The sequence below is a fragment of the Saccostrea echinata genome, unplaced genomic scaffold, assembly GCF_033153115.1.
Source record: "Saccostrea echinata isolate AGI-Se365-2 ecotype Australia unplaced genomic scaffold, CSIRO_AGI_Sech_v1 ptg000033l, whole genome shotgun sequence".
In the NCBI taxonomy this organism is placed as follows: Eukaryota; Metazoa; Mollusca; class Bivalvia; order Ostreida; family Ostreidae; genus Saccostrea; species Saccostrea echinata.
In genome coordinates, this window is record NW_026889782.1 from 17,567,077 (window position 1) to 17,592,500 (window position 25,424).

Below are 25,424 nucleotides of genomic sequence, written 5' to 3' on the forward strand. Positions count from 1 at the left end.
ATGATGACGTTGTCTCTTAACTTCTGATAAAAAAGAATATATCTTGGATTAGCCTCCAAAGAACAAGATCAGTGGGTAAAAGTTGCATGGTTGTTTGGCAAATAGCATTTCATAGAGAGAGACACCTGTTGATCAGTGTTGTGAAGAACAATAGGACAACATAAGCAAACTAATATACTCATCCCAATCATTCTTGTTTGCGGAAATGTTCTGTCCATGGATCTTGGTTCTTTCTTTTATATGCAGATAGAGCCTCATTGTGAATGTTTTATACACCATGTGCTTACGAGCACGGCGTTTTGCTGTAAGTCTTTATGTTTTGTCTAACTTTTCTTCGGCCACAGCGTAAGTGGTTTTTATCATTATGTAAGAATAGAATTTATTATTTGTTCATATAAGGATGTTTTTGTATACTAGTGAAATATATCTATGTGTAAACATGTCAGTGTCAGAGAATTTTTCTTCTGTGTAATCTATTTGTACCAGTTTATCTCATAATTATACAATCTACTTTACATTACCTATCCCTGAAATGCTAGTCTTAGATCTAGTCATATTTAAGTATATTCAATTTTAATAATTTTATTTTCTGCATTAATATACTCAAATTTGGCTCAAATAATTGGATAGGTTTAAAAGTGTCCGATGAAATTATTTTTACTTTTAAGTTTATCACATTAACCATTGATTGATATCTATAAGTTATATACACATCATATGCTGAAGTATAATTTATGTATAAAAGTATGGTCACTAGTTTCTGTCACTGTTAGTGTACGATGTACTCTTTGTGTCATTATTTAGATTGTAACTTTTGTTTTTCTGTTCTTTTACAGATTTTTGCCACATTTTCAATAAACACCCTTTAAGCCTCTGAGGTGTTGGGGTTATTACCACAGAAGCTCCCTGGAGGAAGTCGTTCCATGACCCTAGGATACGACTTTCTTCAGTTTCCCTGATATTGACTAGACTTTTTGACATCTTGTCTTCTGCTTTTTTTATAAGGGTAGGAAACATTGGCTCTTTGAGGAGGGGAAGGCCTCTGGTGTTTTGATTTCCTTGTAAATTCCAATGAGTAAATTTCATATCATTGGTGAAAGATCCAATGTCCTTTCCTAACGTTGTAAAACTTGTTTTTTATTAGGTTTAAAGTATCAGAATGACGGAATTGGTCAAGCTGTTTTTTTTTTATAAACAGCACGGGACAGTCTGAACACCTCTGCCTATCAGCTTAACGATGAGTCTCGAGGCGGATAGCTTGAGCCTCAGCTTCATCAATATCTTTAGGGTGAGCTTCACGAATTCCAAGTTTCATGTCACTATCGGGTATGGCATCTAAAAAGTGATCTAGGGAAAAGTTTTTTTGTGAGAAAGGACAGTGCTTCAGGATAAACATGACAAGTTAACTTTTTTGATAGATTGGACAAGCTCTGATTTTGTTTTATCTTTGTTTCTAATTCTGGTCCAGAGTTGAGTACAGTAAATTTCGGCATCCAAACCGTGCTGTAGTTTAGTTATTTCTTATGGTGTATGAGGAATAGGTTTGAGTAAACTTCAGGACTATTTATGGTGTACTGGGTGGTAGGATAAGCTGTAAGGAGGACCAGTTCCGAAGGTTTTACATGAAGAGATAAAGCTGCAAAGGATGCTGATGAAGAGGAGGAGGACGATGATGAACTTGAAGATGAAGTGGAAGAGAGTCTTGCTGTGACATAACGAGTGTCTTTAGAAGTGTGAGAGATTGTAAGTTTGCTTCACTAGTTTTGGATGGAACAGATGACTGAATGGTCAGAGGGTGCAGATGGTTTGGCAGATAATTTCTGGAATTTAGCAGTCGGTTGAAAGGGCTCTGGAGAGATAGGCTCTGTGATTGGTCGGTAAGATACTTGAGTATTGAGGTCTTTTTTCTTGGAGAGGATTGTTTGAAGTGCCGAGTAGCTTGTGTTTTGGATGGGAATTAACGCGGTTTTCCTTTATGCGTATGTTCTTTGCTTCAGAAGTGACTGTGATGACGCCTTGAGCTCTGTTGATCAAAGAAGACAGATTTTTCTTGAAGCGGGCAAAATCCTGTTCATCAGTCGAACGGCATTGTCCTGTTTTGCGATTGATAGTGGAGAAAGAAAAGTGGAAATTGGAAAATAACACATTTTAACTTGAACTATCGTATTACATTCTGTAATAATGTGTAAGTGCCAATGTTAAATTTAAAAAAAAATAGTCACACGTAATAACCATGAATGGCGCAAGGTACGGACCAGTATAAACCCATAACAAAATTTACCAATGAAGAGCATTTAAGTTATTGCTTATGTGACAAACCTTTTCAATATTGAAAATGACTCTTGTTCCAAGACCAAATTCAGTTAATTTGTGTGTATCTTTAGTTTTCTTGCCACAAACAAGATGCAATTTTTCTAAAGTGCTTGCAGAGCTGCCAACATCATAAAATGAAAAATCGTTAGAAGTGGATCCAGGGGCTGCTTAGGCAACCAGTTGGTGCAGATTTTATAGTGAATGATTTTTTTAAGAATGATAATTTCCCTTTCTTTATTCAAAAATACGTGGGTTGTTCGGAAAGTTCGTGGACTATGCCAATCTTCGTTATACTATCTTCGAGAAATTTAAAATGAGCACATTATCACATGCAAGAATATTCATTTTGTTTAAGTGTGAAGTTTCATTCTATGTGATTTAATAGAATTCATGTTATTTAATTTTAAAATCAACACGTTTTGTAACCACGGCGCAAACTCAACAACACTATAACGTCAAAAACATACCGACACGAGGTTCTCAAAAATACTACATTGTATCCCTATAGACTTCACACAGTATTGCCCAATACCAGTGCACTCATTAAAAACGTTCCTCTATCAATTGAAATCTATTTTGCTAAAAATTGTTCCAGTAGCATCATTTTGTTTGTCAATGTTATATTTTTTTCACTGCATAAGTGTGCTTTCACAAGATCAGCATCTGTGAAGCGCCAAACTCTTAGAATGGCGTTACTATCTTTTCAATGTTTTTGATAAGATTTCTACAGATAATCCGTTTTCTCACATATCACCATTGTCTAAGCAGAGTAGTCTATCCTTCAAATACCGCTCGTACCATGTGCACATACATGCAAGACTCGCTTTTGACAAATTTCCTACTTCCTCCGGCATTTTCAGAGTTTTTTCTGGAGTTTTCCAGAGTACAACACAAAATTGTATGGTTAACTGCTGCTCCGTGATTTTCTACTACGTCATCTTTTTTGCCTTTTTCAATGAGGACTACCTATCTTCTGAAACTGATTTTTTTTCAACGATGCAAAATATAAAGTCATAATTTGGAATCACAAATGATGAAACAATTCTTAATTTGAACATGTAGAATTTTCTCTTTTTTGTGTCATTTTGTAATGTCTGCCTGTTATGCCCGAAACCTGAACTAGGGACAACACGTGTGTTCAGTTTCACAACTTTAATAGTAATCATATAATGTATCACGAACCCGATCAAATAAGCATCAAATAATCATATGTTACATCTCCCTTTCTTTAGAAAGATTAATTAATACAAAAATGAAATCAAAATTCAATTCAAATACATACATGAAATGAAATTTGACTTATCAAATAGAAATTCAGTTAATCGTCAATGTTCAATAAGACAATTTCTGAAATAATTAAAATAATTAATTCCAATAGATAAACCTAATAACTGAGTTCACAAATGTCAATACACAGCACTTCAGAGGTCTAAGCGGTTTGGTTTCTTCACAACACGACCGTAAGAAGTAACGACAGGTTTAGGTGAATCCGCAACTATGGCAGCTTTGGGAGAATGTTTGTTCAGAGTGTTTGGAGGTTCATGAGTATCAATCTCAGAATCGCTTCCTGTATCCGGTTCTTGTTCCAGATCCGGTACATGGTTAGCATTAGCGTTTGTTCGTCTGAGGTGTTTTCGGTTACGTCTTAGTCTTTGATTGTTGCTAAACTCAACGACATAGGATCTCGGCTGTTTATGTTGCTCAACTACTGTTGCAGGTTTCCATTCCTTACTGTTTGAGTTTTCAGGGGGTGCAACTCTTACTGGATCACCAATATCTAAGCGTGGTAACTCTTTCACATACCTCCTATCATGATAGAACTTCTGCTTCTCTTTGATATCTTTCATTTGTTGATTTAGGTTTGGTCCTGTGTTTCTGGGCTTAAGCAGCTCTGTGCGGGTTGGTAGGTTGTTCCGTGGTCTACGACCCATTAAGAGTTGTGCCGGTGATAGGTTGACAGATTCCAACGGTGTTGTGCGGTAGTTCAACAAGCTGAGATATTTATCATCTGACTTTCTCCATAGTTTCTTAACTGTCTGTATTGCTCTCTCCGCTTCTCCATTGGAACTTTGGAAATGCGGACTTGACGTGATGTGTTGTATTCCATATTGGTCACAAAACAAATGGAATTCTCGTGAATTAAATGGAGGCCCATTGTCTGACCGCAGTTTCATTGGAATCCCGTGACAACTAAACGTAGCTTTCGTAGCATTAACAACCGCTGATGTTGTTGTGGATTTCAGTTCAATCGTGTCAAAGTATCTGGAATGGTAGTCCACTATCATAAGATACTTCTTCTGTTCAAAGTCAAACAAATCACATCCAACTTCCCCATAAGGAATCTCAGGTGTATTTGTTGGCTTAAGTGGTTCACGACTCTGTTTGTTTTGGTACATGGCACATTTTGAACAATTCCTGACTTCCTCTTCAATGGCTGTATTCATGGCAGGCCAATACATGACTTCTCTTGCCCTCTGTTTGCACTTGACAATTCCTAAATGTGACTCATGAATTAGTTTCAGCATGTGGCTTCGTAGACTTGGAGGTATAACGATCCTCAATCCTTTGTAGACTATGCCATCTGTGACTGATAACAAATCCCTAGAATCCCAGTACTCTCTGACGCTAAGAGGTGTCTCGGATTTAATGTCTGGCCATCCATGTACTATCATGCTACAAAGGTCTGACAATTCTATTCTGGTACGATGGGCTATGTCCAAGTAGCGATCTGGAGTGACATCTAACATGTCGAACATATTGATGTTTTCTAGAGTCTCTATCTCCGGATCAGCCTCGGGTAAATACTCTCTGGATAGAGCATCAGCAACTGTCATATCCTTTCCTTTACGGTAACGAACTTTTACGTTATACCACTGAAGCCTCAGCAGCATTTTCTGCAACCTCATTGGTGTGGATGCTAGTGGCTTCTGGAAGATCATTTCCAGTGGCTTATGGTCATTATAGACAATAGTTTCTTTTCCAAATATATAACAATGGAACTTTGTTGCTGCATGAACAATGGACAACATCTCTTTTTCTATCTGCGCATAGCGCTTCTCTGTGTCTGTGAGCGAGCGAGATGAGTATGCGACCGGGCATCCCGCTTGGATTAGCACTGCTCCAAGTCCATCCTTTGATGCATCACACTGAATCTCCACTGGCTTGTTGACGTCATAAAATGCAAGCACAGGTTGTCTATTACAAAGTCTTTTGAGTTCACTGAAGCAGTTTTCTTGCTCATGATGCCACGTAAATTCAGTTTCTGACTTCACTAGTACTCTGAGTGGTGCATCAACTTGACTCAAATTTGGTATAAATTTGGCTAAATACTGAACCAGACCTAAGAAACGTCTTACTCCTTCCTTATCCTTTGGCCTTGGCATGTCAACTAGAGCTCGGACTTTGTTCGGGTCTGGCTTAATACCATTCTCTGTAATCAAGTGTCCTACATATGAAACCTGCGGTTGTCTGATTTCACATTTGTCATAATTAAGCTTCAGGTTATACTGTGTAGCTCTCTCAATGACTCTTCTGAATATCTCATCATGCTGTTCTACATCTCTTCCACCTATAAGTATGTCATCCATCACTGCTGCTGCACCTTCTATCCCTTCAAGCATCTGATCCATGATATGCTGAAAGATTTCAGGAGCGGATTTAATGCCAAATGGAAGACGCAGCCATCTGTACCTTCCTATTGGAGTATTGAAGGTTGTTAGGTATGATGATTTCTCATTCAGCTTAATTTGGAGGAATCCTGACTTAGCATCCAGCTTTGAGAAAACACGGGCATTTGGTATGTTTGAAACGATATCCTCGACTGTTTTCATGGGGTGGTGAGCTCTCTTTACAACTTTGTTCAGGTCGGATGGATCCAGACAGATTCGAATCTTATCGTTTCTCATTGACACGACCATCGAACTGACCCATTCAGTTGGAGTATCTACCTTTACAATGTAGCCATTCTGTTCCATCTCCTTAAGCTTTTCTATGATCCTTGGTTTCAGTGATGCTGGCTGTCTACGAGGTGCATGAATAACTCCCTCAGCGTCTGGATCTATTTCAATGTCGTGTTCTCCAGGTAGAGTTCCAGAAGTTTTAATCAACTCGGGAAAGTCTTTGAACTTGTATTCTGGATGATTATCAATCCCGTTATCCAGTTTCTGAATCCTTTCAATCAGATTTAGTTTTTCTGCGACATCACCACTGATAATGTTCTCTTGTTCCAACTCTACAATTTCAAATTGTGTATTCACTTGTCTCCCCTTATGTTTGATTGGAAGGTTAACACTATATAAGGGACGGATCCTATGATTAGTGTAGGACTTTAAAACTTTAGTGCTCTTGTAAGTAGGTGCATGAGATCCTAGAGAGTCGAACACTGATTTGACAATGATTGAAGACTTTGCCCCAGTGTCTATCCTGAATTTAACAGGCTTACTGTTAATGGTTGCTTTTACTACCCACTTATCATTAGTCTTGGAACTGTCATCCTGTGCACTGTATATGTGAAGTACATCTTCATCTGAAGAATTGGTTTCACTATCTGTCTCCTGTAGTGCATTAACTCCTTTTGTACGTTTTCTGCACACGGCTATCCAATGGTCTTTCTTGTGACAGTATTTGCACGTTGATCCGATTGCCGGACACTGACCTGATTTTGCATGGCCTTCTGTCGGGTCAAGCCCACATCTACTACACTTTTCCTTTTTTGCTTTGGGTTTGTAAGGCTGTCTCTTGTGTCTTTTTGTTTTGTGATGAGGTTTATACTGATATACCTTTTTCTGTACAGCGTACACTTGTGAGACCTGTTGAGTAACTGCCTGATCCTCACATCCTCGAATGAGTTTGAGCTGTTTCTGCGAGTTTTCATACTGACGACCAATACTGAGAGCTTTTGCAAGTGTAAGATCACTACCTTGATCCAAAAGTCTTTCTTGTACCTTAACATGTCTGACTCCTGCTATTATAGCGTCTATCAGGACGTCATCTGGATTTGTATATTCACAGTCCATAATGATAAGCTTTAAGTCTTTGACAAAGTTATCAAATGGCTCACTCTCACCTTGTTTTCTCTGTTTCACTTTGAATCGTGCTGCCCGTTTATTTTTCCTTGGGCGGACGTATGCCTCGAATTTGTCGAGAATTTTGTCGGGTTTGTCCTCGTCTCCAGACTCCCACTCAAATGTCTTGTACACTTCACGTCCTTGTTTACCGACCCAGATTCCCAGCCATCCTGCTCGATCTTTGTCCTTAGCAGATGTAAGTGGTCCTTTGAATACAAACTGTACGTGCTGTTTAAAGCGACAAAATTCTTGATACATGTCTGGTGCTTCCCAGTCTAAGCGCGGCGGGTCGAACTGTGCAGCGGCGGCCATCTTGAAATTTCACATACACTGACTGACCTGATAATCCGAAGTATTTTGAAAATGCTAACAGTGGTTTCTCTTGAAACGGCAATAAACTTATGCAAAAGGTCCTGATTGACTGCCCTGACACATCTAGCACTTCTGACACCATGTAATGTCTGCCTGTTATGCCCGAAACCTGAACTAGGGACAACACGTGTGTTCAGTTTCACAACTTTAATAGTAATCATATAATGTATCACGAACCCGATCAAATAAGCATCAAATAATCATATGTTACAATTTCACAGAAGATATGACTGTAGACATTATTTAGTGTCTTGGTTGTAATTTACAAAATTTTGACCTGCTCCGTGATCCGATTCTCGCATTTTTAAAGTCTAAATAACTTTGAAAAAACCACTATATTTTAAAAAAAAATTTAATACACGTCATTTAAATTTACTGTTGAAATATTTCTTCCAAATTTGGATATTATATGACGTTAAGTAAAAAGGTTATGACGGTAGTCCACGAACTTTCCGAAGAACCCTCGTATTTACATTCAGTATACTTTTAATTGAAAATATACAACATTAACTTTCCTATGACACAGACGAAACACTGTCATTGCGCGGGGGAATACACAGCATACAGAATAAGGACTATATGATTTTCGATTAATCTAGGAACACCCAAAAATATTGTTTTGGCTTAATTTATTTAAAAAAAAAAGAAAACCCTATTAAATCATTGTAAAAATATAACAATTGTACGTTTAAAGTTAAATTGTTATTTTTCCACTCGCAATATTCATTTGCATTATTTAATTCTCTACGTCACAAAACCGTTCACGGTAGCTCAGTCGGTAGAGCGCTCGCTCCGTGATCGGGAGGTCGTGAGTTCGAATCTCGGCCGCGACAGACGTAAGTCGATAAAAAATAGGTAGCAACTGTTCCTTCGCCATGCGCTCGGCACTTTGGAGTGAAAGTTGCGGGTCTTTCGGATGAGACCTTAAAAATCGAGGCCCCGTGTCACGGCAGGCGTTGGCACGATAAAGATCCCTCACTGCTCAATGGCCCTGAGTGCCGAGTAAAGGTCAAAATTTGAAGCCCTTCACCGGTATATGGTGACGTCTCTATATGAGTGAAAAATTCTCGAATGGGACGTAAAACAATATACAATCAATCAATCTACGTCACAAAGGCTTATGAAGCACACCAGTTCAAAGGGCGCTAAATTCAAATTAAATTAATGAAATTAACAATGACGAAGTGATAAATCAGAGAACGTAAATATAAACATTGGATTGATATTGTGGGATGTCTTAGGTCCTATAACAGCGCCTTCTCGTGCCGACAAATTATCATACCCTACTTTTCAATTAGTCGGCATGGCCAGGTGCTATTATAGGACGGACAAGAACCGAGAATAAGAATTCAATGAATTAGATAGCACGTTTGAATGGAAACACAATGACAATGTGAGCAAGCTTAGAAACATATCCTTATTTGATAGTAAAATGTAAATCCTTGTTTGTTTTGTTTTGTTTGTTTTTTTTTTTTCGTTTTGTTTTGTTCATAAAGACAAATAAAAAATAACACAATGATTGACTTTAATGTTTTGTTTAATTTTGAAATTTTAGCCTGCTGAATTTTCAGAGTGTCCTTAGAAGGTTTCGATTGATGGCATTCCTCTTAACAGTTTAGCCGTCACGGTAGCTTATTCGGTAGACTGTTCGCTCCGTGTTGGGAAGTCGTGTGTTCAAATCACGGCCGCGACTGACTTAACTTGATAAAATAAAGGTAGCAATTGTTCCTTCGCCAAGCGTTTGCTACTTTGAAATGAAAGTTGCGGGTCCTTTGGATGAGACATAAAAAAAAAAACCCGTGTCATGGAAGGCGTTGTCACGATAAAGATTCCTCACTGCTCAATGGTTCTGAGTGCCGAGTAAAGGTCTATATTTGAAGCCCTTCACTGGTATACGAGTGAAATTTTGAACGGGACGTAATACAACATACAATCAGTCAATCAATCTTTATAGTTTATTTTTGCACACAGAAGACTGCATAGGGTCTGATTGTCCATGGAAGCTCTTTGTTATGTCTGGATTTTTCTCACAAGGAGGAACACCCACTTACAATCTGCATTACTGTTTGGGATACAGCACATGGACAGCAATTTTAATAAGAATTAAGAATCTTGGTGTTGGTGATTTTCCCTATCTCTCCCCAAAATGAATCTATTCTTGTCTGTCTCTTCTCAAAATTTGGAAGGTCACAGTTAGGAGGATACACTGAATCCAGATACTCCTCTTCCCACTTTGGTAAATCCTTTTCCTTGAACTATGGCAGGGAATCTTCTGGCAATCTCCACTATAGGTTATAAGAAGCCTCTTCCCTTCTGTGAATATTCAAGAATCCTAAATTATTGACAACTGGGTCCACGAATGAGAAGTTCTTGAACATTTTCTTTGTGATGGCACATTAGAATCCTGTTACATTCCTACAATTAGACAAATGGCTGGTTTTCTGCATTTTGGAAGTCCACACTGATAAGGTCCTTGGAGTTCTTGATTACGTTTGCCTTCATAAAACGGACAAGAATTTTCTTAGGAGTTTATGGATTTCTTCTCCAGTATATCAAATACTGGATCCATCAGACTATAGAAGTAGAAGAAATCAGTACTTCAATAATTTAACATTTCTCTAATTTTGTGATTTATCAAAAACTAAAAAAAATATCAATATTTTAAGATATTACCTTATATATCTGAAATGTAGTGTTGAACTCGCTCAGTGGTTCCAACACATAATAATAATAATAATGTCCTTTATTTATACAGGATGGCACAATTAGTTTACAAAACTAGGTTACATTGTAGTCCTGAAAACATGTATACAATAACCACATAACCTAAGAAGTGGAATGTCATCCTTATCTCATGACTTCTGAAGAGTTCTGCCACTCTCTCGTCCAGGTTTTACTACATTACTAAGTGAGTTGAAGTAGCTTGTCAGAGCAGACCAGTGGTAGCCACCTGGTTGAGCAGTGCTTCAGAAGTTTTGAAGGGTCGACATCACAGAAGTCAAAGTATTCCTTAGGTTGTGCACTGTTAAAATAACAGAGGTTAAGATCTAAGCTCCAGAAAATTGATATTAAGTATGTTATTTGTCAAACTATGTAAAACTGAAAACTAAGTTTAACATTACCAATAAATGCATTTATTAGACGAAGTGTGTTTACCTATGGTGAAAATGATAAAAGACCTCAACAAGAAGGTCATCTACAGGATGGGATAAACTTTTTACAGCAGCCATTGTGCAGAGATTGGCCAAATGACAAATGCAGCCAATATCAAAAACATGTGTTTTTTTCTCCTTGGTCTTTGTCATTATTGAATTCTTGTCCACAGAATGTTGTTGTTTCTATAAAATACATTTAATATAAATTAAGAACAATTCCATTATTGAAATCTTTATCATAAATAAAAACAGAATATTTAATATATATTCTATACACTGGACTAACATAATAAATTGTCGAAGGAGGTCAAATATATTCTGGGAAGTTCCAACATTACTGCCTGATTGTCAAAGTATCGGACAAATATAGCAAGGGTTTTCTCTCAGTTTCTATAATTGCTTTCATCACAGGCTCAAGAAAATGGTCATGTCCTGCATGTTTGAACTAGGTCTTTGTGAAGCTGAGGAGCTTAAGGGCATTCTTAATAATCATGGTAGGTTTTTTGCGGCCACAGGCAAATTTTCTAGTAATCTGGCTGTCAGGAAACATGGATTTGCAGAGTTTGGTGAAGTGGTCTGCAACAGCAAAGGGGATGTTATGCTCCGCAATAAAATTTGAAAATAAATATTCTGCTTTCAGCACCCCTGGAATGGAAATTATTCTGTCAAAGATCAACATAATTTACTTTAAAATATTATATAAACATATACTTTGTTCAATGCTTAATAATAAAACTAATTTTACTGCATGTTTCTTCAACACATCATGCCTGTTACATACAATTAAATTTACATTATATAATTAATTTCAATATGAATTTTAACCTATTTCAAATACGTGCAATTTGAAATTATTTAAATTATGATATGTTTTACCTTCATCACTTGAAGTTGTCAAGAAATTTTGCATTGGCATTGTGGTGTTCTGGGATTTTTTGCTGATTTGATGAGCTGCTGATGAAATATGCTTCATTAGATCATTTTTCCACCGTTGTCAATCTTTAAATTTTCTTACAAAGTCTTCAGAAAGCATGATCCTCGCCTTTCACACTTTGTGTAAGCCATCTTTTGGAATTATGCCTTGTTTTTCCAAGAATTTAGGTACTTGCAGACTTATCTTTTCTTTTTTGACTTTGGTGGTGTATTTTCTCACTCTCTACCACAAGCTCATACATTCACCTCTGTCGTTAGCTCGCGTATATTGCAGTGTTAAGCACAAGAAATAGTGCGTTTGTTTTAATTCATTATAATTAAATTCCTTCACTAATTTTTGTCTTTTAAGGTAGATATATACTAAGTGTGATGAATGTACCCCCCCCCCCTCTTGCTTTTTACTTATACAATAATGTTATATGTCACAGTGTAGCTTATTGTTTCATCCATGACAGCGGTTACTAAACCATACTACATCAATGACTGCAATATTTTGCTATTTTTGTACGTACTCGGAGCGGGTTGATTTTTCTATCAAATAGAGTCAATGACTGTAATATAATATTGTACATTGTGGTGATTTGGAGCGGATTGATGTAGTTTTCATACACCCAGTGCTTATAATTAAAATAATAAGATGTAAACAGCTTGTTTTTAAATATGTTTGTGTTATGACATGATGTAGAAGTCTAGAATACGAGTTATAGTGTATTAGTATACGCAAACAATGTCGAGGAAATTCGGACTGTGCATGAATTCGTTTTTATCTTTTGTTTCATCTTGATTGTTGATATCAATGATATTATTTTGTTGTACCTAATGTGTTGTTACGTTTAATCTAAGTTAATTAATGTTACCTTTGCTATTTGACCTGAATGTGAAGAGTATGTGCAGCCACATGTTTTTCTGTCTGCTCGTTTCCGGTTAACTCACTGTTCATGTAGTCGATAAATTTACGCTTGAATATTGATTATTTGATGTGGTCAATAGTTGGGTTCACATTGTGTATTATTGAAATTATTGATTAAAAGTTGTTTAACATATATAGTACTCGATGATTTAATTGTTATCTTGTTTTATGCTGCATTATTTACTGAGAATTGGAAGATGTTGAATTGATAAATTTATCAGTTATTTACAATGATTTCTTGTATCACACGTTAGGTGGCGCTTGTCCAAAAGCGATTTTTTGTGTGTTATCCTATCACATGTCACAATTTTGATCACATGATCGATTATCGATGTTGCCGCGATATTTGACTATCGTTTGGTATTTGGTATAAATACAGAGGTTTGACGTCTGGCAGTCACTTTTTTCCATTGGTTTTAGGAGAATAGTTGGTACGTTTTGACGTTCCAATTTATTTTATTTTTTTTATAATTTTTTTATTTTTGTTTTTCTTTTGTTTATTTGTTTAGGATTAGGTTTTTATTTATTTAAATCGCAGGGATAATGACTGATGCAGTGATTTAACTGTAAGTTATTATTTCCGTGATTATTTATTGAGTTAGGATATTTTTCGGAAATTAATTGATTTTTAATTTGATTGAAATTCATTGAAATTTTATTAATATTTGATTTAGAAATCTTTTAAAATTGATTTAGAGTAAATTTAACTATTTTAAGTAAACTTTTGATTATTTTTTAGTCATATTTTTCTCTTTAGAATTGTTGACAAAGAAATTAGTAATTATTAACCATACGTATATCAAGGCAGTAAATAAACTGTGATATACACTTGTGGTTTAGTTGTTTTATTTATACTTCAAGTAGGGATAACCATGTGAATGAAGCAGTAATTTAACTGTATGTTCACTTTGGTAATTGTTAGAATAAGTAAATGTATTCATTAGTCTCAGATTGATAATCATAGTGAACAATTGAGTAATTTAACTCAGTTCACAAATGGTATTTATCAAATCCTGTTTACATTAAATAAAATGTTTCGTTACGGGATTATTCAACTAGAGTTATTCTTCTTGATTCAGCCCCTTTATTTTGGGAGGTTTTAAAGTAGTTCTGGCGATACATAATTTTAATTATATTTAAATTGATTCCAATTATGAATGAATGAGTTGTGTGAGAGAATATTTGATCTATTGTTGATTTTTATATATTATAATGTTATTGAATAAATTGAATTATATCTTTGAAACCTTGATTAATCTTGATTATATATCGAGTTCATGGATTCTGCACAGGTCTGATGAAATTGACTTTGATTAAATTGCGCATCATTTTTATATCTTACAAATTGAAAATGCTGCTGTGCTACTCAAGAGCTTATTAGGTTAGCGATAAATTACTGCTATCCCTGAGCATTACATTTTTGGCATCCACGGCGGGGTATCCTGTTCATTTTTATTGATATCCTGTGATACGAATTTTTTTTCTTAAGATTGTAAGATACATTTTTAAGAAGTGTTGTGTGTAGTAACATGTGTTTACATATTTTTTTTATTAGTTCTTATTGAAACTGAAGCCTGCTAAAATTTGTACCAAGAAGTGTTCTACATAAACATAGGGAAAAATAGAAAGCAAGAGTGTGTTGAGGGACCCTGTCTGAAAAATCTGTTTCAAAACAGTCTTTAGGTGTAAGTCAGGATAGGACTACAACTACCCCCAGTACTTTAACTGAACATGGTAGTACACAACTCTTAAAAAACAGTAAGAAGGATGGTCAATTAACCGACTTCGAAACTGTCACTTACACTTCTAACAACAGTAAGAGAAACAGTCAGATAACCGATCTTGGAACTGTAAATCTCTCTTGAAACAGTAAAGGAAATAGTATGTTAACACTGTCAACAATACAACTGGTCAAATAACCAGTTTTGAAACTGTAAACAAATGTATATCCGACAATGAAGCGGACAACAACTCAACTCTTCAGAGACGTAGCCCATTGAAGATAAATGGACATCAGCGACACGATAGGGGCGACGTTACTCCGGCTAGACAGAATCATATGTTCACACAACATGCAGAACCAGTATGTTACTCAGATGTAGAATATTCAGGAAGGAGATTTCCTTTACCAACATCCCTGCCTTTCAGAAGATCTATAAATGATTCATCCTCTCGAGACTATATACCAGTATATGATAGCATTGCAAAACAGGTAGACAGAAATCGAAATGATATAAATGAGATGGCAAACGTCAAGGATGTCCTTCAGACCATGAGTCAAATTCTGGAATCTATGAATGATAAAAGAAGCCAAGCCCAACCCATATCTCGGAGAAAACAGAAAACTAAATCTGTACAGAGGTTCCATAAAAGATCCAAACCTGATTACCTTAACTCTGATGATGCCTCTAGTTCTTCTGATGACAGTTCAGACAACATTTCTGATAGCAATGATGATAGCATGTCAACTAGAGTGGTGACGGACAAAAGAACAAAACATCCTACATGCAAGTTACCTCCCTTTACAGGAGAAGGAAAAGAGAAACGGCCTGTTTGGAAAAGTCGTTTTGAGATTGTAGCAAGTAGATCTAGATGGTCAGATGAGGAAAAATTAGATGAACTCTTACCAAAATTACACGGAGAAGCTGGTGAATTTGTTTTTGATGAATTGAAACATAAAACTAGAAGCAATTACCGGAAACTTGTTGATGAACTTGACAGCAGATACAGAATTGTGGAAACAAAAAAATCCCACTGGCGGCCCACGGTTCCGAGAGGAATGATCTACAAAAGACCAAAATTGAAAACGTTATTAACCGTAATTATGAAAGAAGTCCTGGAATTTATGTTAAAGGACAAATCAATGATTCTTGTTTTATATTAACTATAGATACTGGAGCTTCTAGAACCATATTATCGAAATCAGTCTTTGAAACTTTAGAGAGGAAACCTAAATTACATAAGTCTTTGAAATTTTAGAGAGGAAACCTAAATTACATAAGACCACTGGAATTTTGAATGCTTGTGGCAGAGAAATAGGAGTACTTGGTGAAGGAGAATTTACATTGAAATTGGGAGATTTCCTTACTGATCAGCACATTATAGTTGCAGATATAGATGACGATTGTCTTTTGGGAGTCGATGTTCTATATGCAGAGCAGAATATGCCTGCAGAAATATTACTGAGTAGGGGGATACTTAAACTTCAGGATAAGGAAATTCCTTGTTTCCAGACAACTACAGAGAGCAGATGTCGTAGAGTAACTGCTGCAGATAATTATGAAATTCCACCGTTCCGTGAAAAGATCATACAGGCATTTATTGAGAGATCTGAAGACCCCAAAGAACGGAGTTATTAATTGAACCTTCAGAACTTTTCACTGAACGATATGAACTCCTAATGGCCAATACTCTGGTTGATATAGAAGACAACACAACTGTACCTGTCAGATTACTTAATCTTACAAATGTTGAACAATACGTTCACCAAGATGCTGTTATGGGCATAGCTGATGAATTTTCTTCTTATGTCCCATTTACTGAAGGTACTTCTACTACAAGGAAGTTCAACTATACTCCTTTGAAAGTCAGAGATGTTGCTAAATTGGATTTAATAGCACATAGAGATTTACCTGGACATATGAAACAACTATATAATAATGCAGTTGACAACAATAATTTTGACGACTTATCCAAAAAGAAAATTTATGATCTACTTTCTGAATACAGCAATGCATTTTCAAAGAATGATTTAGATCTAGGATATACTACTGTAACGGAACATGAAATAGATACTGGCGATGCCAAGCCCATAAAATTACCGCCTAGAGGAGTCCCTCTTGCTTATGCTGACACAGAATTACAGTTAATAAAAAAAAAGATATGGAAAAACAGGGTATTATCCGGAAATCTAATTCCCCATGGGCATCTCCCTTGAATTTAGTTATGAAGAAAAATGGAAAGGTTAGACCATGTATTGACTACCGGAAGGTGAATGATGTTACAAAAAATGATGCTTTCCCATTGCCCAGAATCCAGGACTGTCTAGATGCTATATCCGGAGCTTCCATTTTCTCGACTTTCGATTTAACGTCCGGGTATCACCAAGTACCTGTAAAAGAATCAGATATTCCGAAAACGGCATTTGTCAGAAAATATGGCCTTTGGGAATTTTTAACCATACCGATGGGATTAAAAGGAAGTGCACAAACATTTCAAAGAACTCTATAAATTATTTTAAGTGGTCTCCAGTGGCAGACTTGCTTAATTTATTTAGATGACATTATTGTGTTTGGATGCACTTTTGATGAACATTTGAAAAGAGTTAAAGCGCGGGTATGTTAAGGCTACACCCAGAGATATCCTACTTGCTTTTACAATATGACGTCATAGTAAGCTGTGTAGTATCTGTGCGACTGTCCCGTGGTACGACTTACTGTCTGTATTACGTCAGACGGCGGGACAGTCGCACGGATCTCTTCTACACGTGGATGCCGAGCTGACAGGACGTGTCAGGGACAGCAGCGGAGCGGGGAGTCGGCCCGGGCCAGAACCTACGGATCTGTATATGTGTTTGTATATGTGTTAATAAATATTTGTAAAGAACCTCAAAGACTTTACTGGCACCCAACTCGCGGGGCCCGGGAGATTCCCGTACTGCTGTCAAAGTTAGTTTTTTTTTTCAGGCATCGTTTTAGCCGCCATTTTTGGTGCTGCTAGGTATGTGAGAGCACGTGTTGGTTTTTTATATATTTCTTGAATCAACTTTCAGAATTAATTTGTATTGTCTGTGATTTTATCTGATTTATTGTGAAATTTTATTATGGATATGTCGGTAGAGGAAGCCGTGTCGGCTTTAGGCCTGGGCACTCGCCCGGCTGACAGGCGGTCAGACAATTTCAATCTTCGTTCTCCGTGTAGGATGGGGGTATACCCCGGGGAGGGGAGTTATTCACCATACGCTTATAGCGGGAGTGAGCATTTTGCCTCCCGTCACACAGCTTTTGCTCAGTCAATGTCAGGCCACATGGGAGGGGGGTTGCCCTTGGGGGGTCCCTCTACACCTATGCCCGGCCTGCACTCGGGCATCCCCTGTGGGGAGGGTAGTGTATTACATGGAGAGTCAGAAAAAGAGGTAAGGTTTGCCCAGAATCAATTTGGCTCACCAGGGATGATGACCAGTGATTCCCTGGAGGCCTCTCTAGGTAGCCCGTGTAGGTGTGGCTCACCTGGTAGCACTGTGGGTTGTAGCCCACCTAAACAAGAATATAGTGAGGCCCCTTCAAATTCAGGGTTAGAGCATCCATATTCTTTAGGGCATGTGCATTCAGTTAGTAGCCACCCTGTCCTTGTGGGAGACACAGCTAACCTGGGGGGCCCTGCTACTACGGGTTATAGACCAAGCCGCTTGGGTGAGGTTGTACCACACCCACTTGACCCCACCCTTCCGTCCCATACACCGTGTGTTAGTCAGCAACCTGTGAGGCCTATGAGGCCAGCACAGCTCACCTCCGAGTATGATCGTCAACATGTGAGGCCCGTAGATCCTGTAGGGCTCACCTGGGACCCTGCACCCATACAGAGCCAACCTAGACTAGCAGATTTTGGTGCGCCCTTTCTCCCTGGGGATGATTTGCAACCCCGGAGCTCAATGCCACGCACTATATCTGCCCCAGCCCCTGTAAATGTTGGAGTGTCACCAGCAATGGTTCATTTACAAGTAAATCCTTTAGACACTGGTGTGACTGCTGCCAGACCCCAACCTACATCATTGTATGCTAGTTCCCAAAGCACACCTTATCATGTGCCCCAATCAGTGTACATCAATCCTGGGGGTAGGCATGCCCAACCCCCAGTACCCGACCACACCCAGTCTGTGTTGTACCGAGGCGAGAGTACTCCAGCCACACTCCATGGTATGGCTATGCCCAATGCACTGCAGCACCATAGTGTTCCTGTGTCAATGAATTGTAGTCCTGCCCATCCCGATACCCCAGCCTGCCATTTTGGAAGGGAGGGGGAGAGGATAGCACATGTTCAACCTAACATGTATGGGGCAGCCCATCCGGGATGCTATGCTAGTCAGTCAGTCCCGGCTAACCAGGCTTGCAACTTTAGTACACCAATACATTATGGCTCACCTGGTTACCAGGGCACCACACCATACCCAGGTAGAGCAGCCACTGGGGGTAAGCCCCGGTATAAGGACCTTAGGTATGATGGTAAGACCAGTTGGAAGGCATTTTTGCACAAGTTCGTTAGGTTATCTTGCAGCCAGCTATGGACAGAGGAGGAGCAGCACGACCAGTTTTGTTTCTGCCTTGAGGGGGCAGCAAGCGAATACTACACCTTGCTGTTAGAAACCAGTAGCCAGCTCCACCTAGGTGAGATCTTGCAGAGATTTGAGAAGCTTTTTGGCTCCTCTGCCCCCGATCTCACTCATCAACTCAACTTCCAGGCTGCCAATCAGAATCCAGGAGAGTCACTTCGTCAGTGGGCAGACAGAGTGCTGACCTTGGCAACGCAAGCCTTCCCTTGTGTGCCGGACGTGCACACACACACCATACCTAGGCTGTGTTATGGAGCCGAGGACCGAGATGCTGGCCTTTACGCCCTCGACGGACATCCCCGGACTGTGGAGGAAGCCATGGAGCGAATGCAATACTACCAGCACTCCCGGCTACATAGGCCTAAAGCCAAGAGAGAGGTGCGGAAGTTGATCCTCGGTGAGGACACTGGACGGGATGATCCTGGGATGGGAAATGTGGATGCTAGGGAGGAGCTTGAAGCTCTCCGGAGCAGGATAGAGAAACTTGAGGAGGCCCTGAGGCAGAAAGGATATGCCCCCTTTCCGAAACCTCGGAGGGCTGGTTCCCCGCCATCCAGATGGACGGCTCATAAGCGGAAGCCTTCTGTGTGTTTTAAGTGTGGAGAGGTGGGGCATTTCCGTAGAAATTGCCCCACTCGAGCTACAGGGAAGACAGTAGCCACTGATGGGCTGCGGGGCGGAGCCCGGATGAAGGGACCCCTTGGTGAGAGGTATCGTAGGCCTGAGTCCCAGGAGAGGGGACCAAGGAGTGGAAGACCTGGATCCCAGGGAGGGCCCTCCCAGGCAGTTCGATTTATGAACCCAGAGCAGTCCACAGAGAGGACGGACTCGGAGAGTAAGGAGCAGGGGGCTAGTCAACCCCCCTCCTGTATGCGGCGTAGGCGCAAGCGGCGCAGGCTAAGGGTCCGCTTTGAGACGCCCCAATCGCCGGAGCTATTCTCAGCTGAGGAGGAAGAGGCATCCTTGGACGAGGAAGTGGGGAAGCTTGTGGCCCCCCACTCCACTCCGGAGCCACTTGGACCAGCTCGGGATAGGACTAGGAAGTTCCAGGGCTTTGGGAGGGCCAGCCCTGGTAGTTCTGATCAGGTGTCACCCGAGAATGAGGGGAAGGAGACCTGTATACAAACTGGGCAGTCACGCCAATCTCAAGACTTTGCTGTTAGCCTGTGCGTGCCATGCCTGGAAGTAGAGATGGTGGAGGAGTCTCTGTTGGATTCTGCAGTTGAGGATTTCAGTGTTACACCTCTCTCCCCAAGACCAGCCCGACCTTCGAATGAGGCGGCCTATGGTCTAGTTTCTGTGGGATCACTGAGTTCTGTGGACAAAGGCCCCACCCTGGAGGTAGATATAGATGGGGTCACGAAGGACCATGTTGCGGAAGTGGGGACAACCCCATATGATTCTGGCAGTCCCTTGTCGTCTGACAGTGCGACACCAGAGGAGAACAGTGCATGTCGTTTATACAGATCAAGGCGGAGGCGTGGGCGACGCCGGAGGGCGAGTTTACCCTCCAGGGCCTGATGGTGTGACTGGTGTCACAGTTTCTCAGTAGTGAGTGGGCCTGATGACCTTGGCCCACTTGGTTATCGTTAAACAGATGTAGGATGATTGTCTGGGAATTATCCCGGACATACCACCTGGTTGGGAGTAGTCCCGGACTTGTTACCAGGATTGATCCTGGGTGTGGTTTTGCCTGGAGTGTGCTCCGGCACTCTTTATTCTTGGGCAGTAAGCCCGGGAGGGTGTTTACAGCGCCCCGACGTTGGAGATGGTTCCGGACCCTCTTTCCTGTGGTAGACTCCAGCCTTTCAAAGAAAACAGAGGGGAGTGTAGTATCTGTGCGACTGTCCCGTGGTACGACTTACTGTCTGTATTACGTCAGACGGCGGGACAGTCGCACGGATCTCTTCTACACGTGGATGCCGAGCTGACAGGACGTGTCAGGGACAGCAGCGGAGCGGGGAGTCGGCCCGGGCCAGAACCTAGGGATCTGTATATGTGTTTGTATATGTGTTAATAAATATTTGTCAAGAACCTCAAAGACTTTAGCTGTATGACGTGAACTCTAGAAATAATGATTTCTTAATATCTATATTTAAAGTTAAATTTCAGGTCAAACAAATGAATGGAATCATTCAAAACATAATATAAACTAAACCTTGTCGTTTTTGGGTGGTATAAATGGCTAAGTATTTAGCACGGGGGTTAAATACCAAACCCATGACGTCATAACTATTGATCAAATATTTGCCGAGTGAAAATAAACGTGACGAGAATTCATGTAAAAAAATAGATGAGATGGGAGTTTTAAAGCATATACCGTGACTGTTATTTGTGATTCATAAGGAATTAAAGATTAAGAATCAGGTACGCTGATATATTTTTGTCATGTTTTCTTATAATGAACACAGACAGTGCTTTGAAATCCCGATCAGCCTTTCCTCTGTCGTTCTATAACAACAAAGATGCAAAAGTTCAACACTACGCCGCATACTTTGAAACATAATTTTTGTTTGTATCGAAAGCTTGTATTCTATTGTACTTGGAAAGTACTGCTAGAATCCTGTGGTTAACATTAATTGATAAGAATTCCTTGATCGTATGTATAAAATGTAAAAATTTTGGTAAGGTTTCTTGCGAAACTTTGGAATATTTTTTTTCTGTGTCGGGAGAGTAGGATTCTAGCAGCACTTTTCGTGGCCCAGTGATGTTTTTACATAATTATTTTCACTAAAAGAAATGAATTAGCTCCGGGGTAGTGTTGAACTTTTCACTTTTTCATTAAGGCAATTTTTTCTATTTATAGACGTCACGTGATGACGTCGTAGTGGAGTGCTTCTTTTAGCCTAAGACTCGATGACGTCTATACAATGGATAATAATAGTAAATGTTTTATATAAGGCTTTTCCGATTTATCAATGTTTCATTTTACGAAAAAAAGTCTTAATTCGCCGAAATATGATCTGGGTACTGCCTTAACATACCTGCGAGAAGTTTTAGAATGCATACATCAAGCCGGACTAAAGTTAATACCCAAAAAGTGCCAATTATTTCAACAAGAGGTTACCTTTCTAAGTCATGTTGTAAACAAAGATGGTGTAAAACCCAGACCTGTTTACCCATATTGTTGTCTCTCAGTATTTTTTATTAGATTTGTAAGTGAGTTTTGGCATTTCCCCGTAAGATTTCACTTTTCATCGATTGTACATATATTCCTCGAGAACAACTTCAATTCTGATTACCAAAAATAAACATGGTTTAATAACAAAGAAAAACATAATACCTTGCTTTCACTCGAGGGGTTTCTTTCATTTTAAACCACAGCGTTTTGGCAGCCCGACATCACTTAAGTGTTTGAAATTTTTCTCTTTTTTAGCGATTAAAAAGCGTCAAACTCAGACATCATATCGAAAACTAGCTGCTAAAATACAAATGAAAGGATTTCCCGATTTCCGTATTTTCATTATAGCAAACCGTGAGACGTATTTTGGACTCAAAATCCGTACAAAATACGGCGAAATCGTAAGAGTAAACAGGACTGAAAACCAAATCCCGAAAATATATCCAAAAATTTGGAATGGCCTATACCGAAAAATGTCACTGAAATACGCCAGATATTAGAAATGGCTTCATACTATAGAAAACTCATCAAGGACTTTTCTGCCATTTGCTAGACCCTTAATACAACTGACGAAGAAAGATGTTCCTTTCAAATGGACTGAAAATTGCGATATAGCTTTTTACAAAGACTAAAGAATGTCTTACTGGACCAGATATTATGACCTTTCCTATGACAATTGAAGAATTTATTCTCGATACCGATGCCAGTAATTACAGCATTGGGGCTGTTCTTAGCCAAATACAAAATGGTCAAGAAAGAGTTATTTCATGTGCTAGTAGAACTTTGAACAAGGCCGAGACAAATTATTGTGTCAATGACAAAGAATTATTAGCAGTAAAATACTTCATTGAATATTTTAAACAATACCTATTAAGTAAAAAATTCCGAGTTAGAACAGATCATCAAGCCTTAGTCTGGCTGTTCAAAATTAAAGAACCAAAAGGACGTAGTGCTCGATGGATAGAAATACTATCAGTATATGACTTCTCCATAGAATACAGACCTGGACATAAACATGGCAATGCTGATGCATTATCTAGATGTCCTGATCCTCATAGTTGCCAATGTTATGATGAAATCAAGTTGAAGTGTGGCCCCTGTTAAAAGTGTGTAAAAGAAATGAAGAAACCCCTCAAAAGAAGAGATGGTGTAATACACGTATCAGTGCTGAGAATAATATTTGTGCTGTTACTCGTAATCAGAAAAATACTGAATTTACCACTTGGCATGATGTTTGTAAACCTGTAAGTATGACACAGTTACAGCAAAATGACCCAGATTTAAAATTACTCTATAATGCAAAGGAAGAGAGTCATCAGCCAAATGAAGTCTTACTGAAATATGCCAGTCCTGCTTGCAGATATTATTGTAACATGTGGGATTCCATTCTATTGAAAGACAGCGTTTTATATAGAGAATACATCTCGAAAGATGGAAATTATACTTACCTTCAACTATTAATACCCCATTCTTTGTGTAACGAAGTCTTACAGCAGATGCATGACTCTGTGGTGTCTGGGCATCTAGGGTTAAAAAGACAACTGCAAAAATAAAGAAATCATTCCATTGGTATGAAAGGAGAACTGATGTACATGTCTGGATTGAAAAATGTCATATTTGTCAGATGAATAAAATGTCAAATAAACCTGCAAAAGCACCTATGGGTGACATGAGAGTAGGAGCACCTTTAGATCGTTTATACTTGGACCTTTACCTAGGACTCCTCGAGGCAACAAATACATTTTAGTTACAATGGATTACTTTAGTAAATGGGTTGAAATATTACCTATCCATGACCAAACTTCAGAAACTTGTGCTGACAAAATTTGTAATGAATTTATAGCAAGATATGGCTGTCCGCAAAGTATATACAGGGACCAAGGTCGAAATTTCGAAAGTGGATTATTTCAAGAATTTTGTAAGATTTTAGTAATCAAGAAAACTAGAACAACTCCTAGAAACCCAAGAGCCAATGGCCTGTTTGAACGGTTTAACAGAACTTTAATTAGTATGATAAAATCATACATAAAAGGCAAACAGACAGATTGGGATAAAAATTTAGAATGTTTGGCCATGGCGTACAGAAGTACACCCCAGGAATCGACAAAATTTTCTCCAAATATGATTATGATGGGAAAAGAAATAAAACTTCCATTACAAGTCTTATACTCCTACCCAAAATGTTCAGAAGAATGTGTGTCATATGGTGATTACCTGTATACTCTAAGAGAGAATCTGTATCAGTCACATCAGATAGTCAGGAAGAACCTAAAACAAGCAACGGAGATACAAAAGGATAAATATGACAAGAAATCTAACTTGAATCAATATCGAATTGGTGATTTAGTCTCAATATTAATGGAGAGTCCAGATACTGACTTTGAGAGTCATAAGTTACAACCAAAGTATATTGGTCCCTGTCTCGTTGTACAAAAGATCAATGATTTGTTATACAAAGTTAAAACCAGTGAACAAGCCATCGTTAAGCTTATTCATCATAACAAACCATATATAGGAGAAATGCTTCCCTGGATGAAGAAGTTTGTAAAGAAGAATTAAAACAAATTATGAATTAATTGTATTATTCATAAAAATGTTATGTGCTGTTATTGTATTGAAGAAAGATATTTTGTAGTAATATAACTACATAACCAGTTGAATACATAATTAATGTATCACAGAACTTGGTCCTGGCCTGGGGTTGGAAATATAATCATTTTTTTTTAAAAATTATACTCACCTCTTCTTCTTCCTGTTCTTGTAGTTGTTGTTATCAACGTAATGGATACATCCATGTTGAAGTTGGCGAAGAGGAAAGGGGCGATATTCCAGTGCACATATGAGCAATGTACAGAACACGGAGACAAATTATCAATAGAAAGACACATCTTGCTTAGACATGTGGAAAAAAAAAACAGGTGCCGTATAGTTGTTGTGTTTGTGATTTTGTTGCTATGAAGGAGAACCACTTAAAGAAACACCACAAATGGATATCCCACACAAGAACCAAAAGTTGGAACAATTTGAGATCATAAGAGGAGAGGGCAAAGTTGACTTGAAATTAAAGAAGTGGGAGGGACCTGCCTCATTAAGTTATTGGATGATGAAATTACAAAAGAAAAAGGAGAAGACCATGGACTCTTGTGATGTTGCGAAGAAGGAAAATGTAGTAGAAGATATAAAAGATCAACTGCTCGAGGACATCAACAGTATGGACGTAGACCAA

General features: G+C 38.7%; 1 protein-coding gene across 1 annotated transcript; it reads left to right on the top strand.

Annotated features, from left to right (window-relative positions):
• Positions 1 to 24,271: 24,271 nt before the first annotated feature.
• LOC133198210 (uncharacterized) lies at positions 24,272 to 24,757 on the top strand. Its single transcript, XM_061334335.1, has one exon. It carries the CDS (start codon positions 24,272 to 24,274, stop codon positions 24,755 to 24,757), a length of 486 nt encoding a protein of 161 aa, XP_061190319.1.
• The last annotated feature ends 667 nt before the right edge of the window (positions 24,758 to 25,424 follow it).

What these genes read in the sequence shown, in the direction of transcription:
- LOC133198210 (XM_061334335.1), top strand. Translation starts at nt 24,272, where the DNA reads ATGGCGTACAGAAGTACACCCCAGGAATCGACAAAATTTTCTCCAAAT.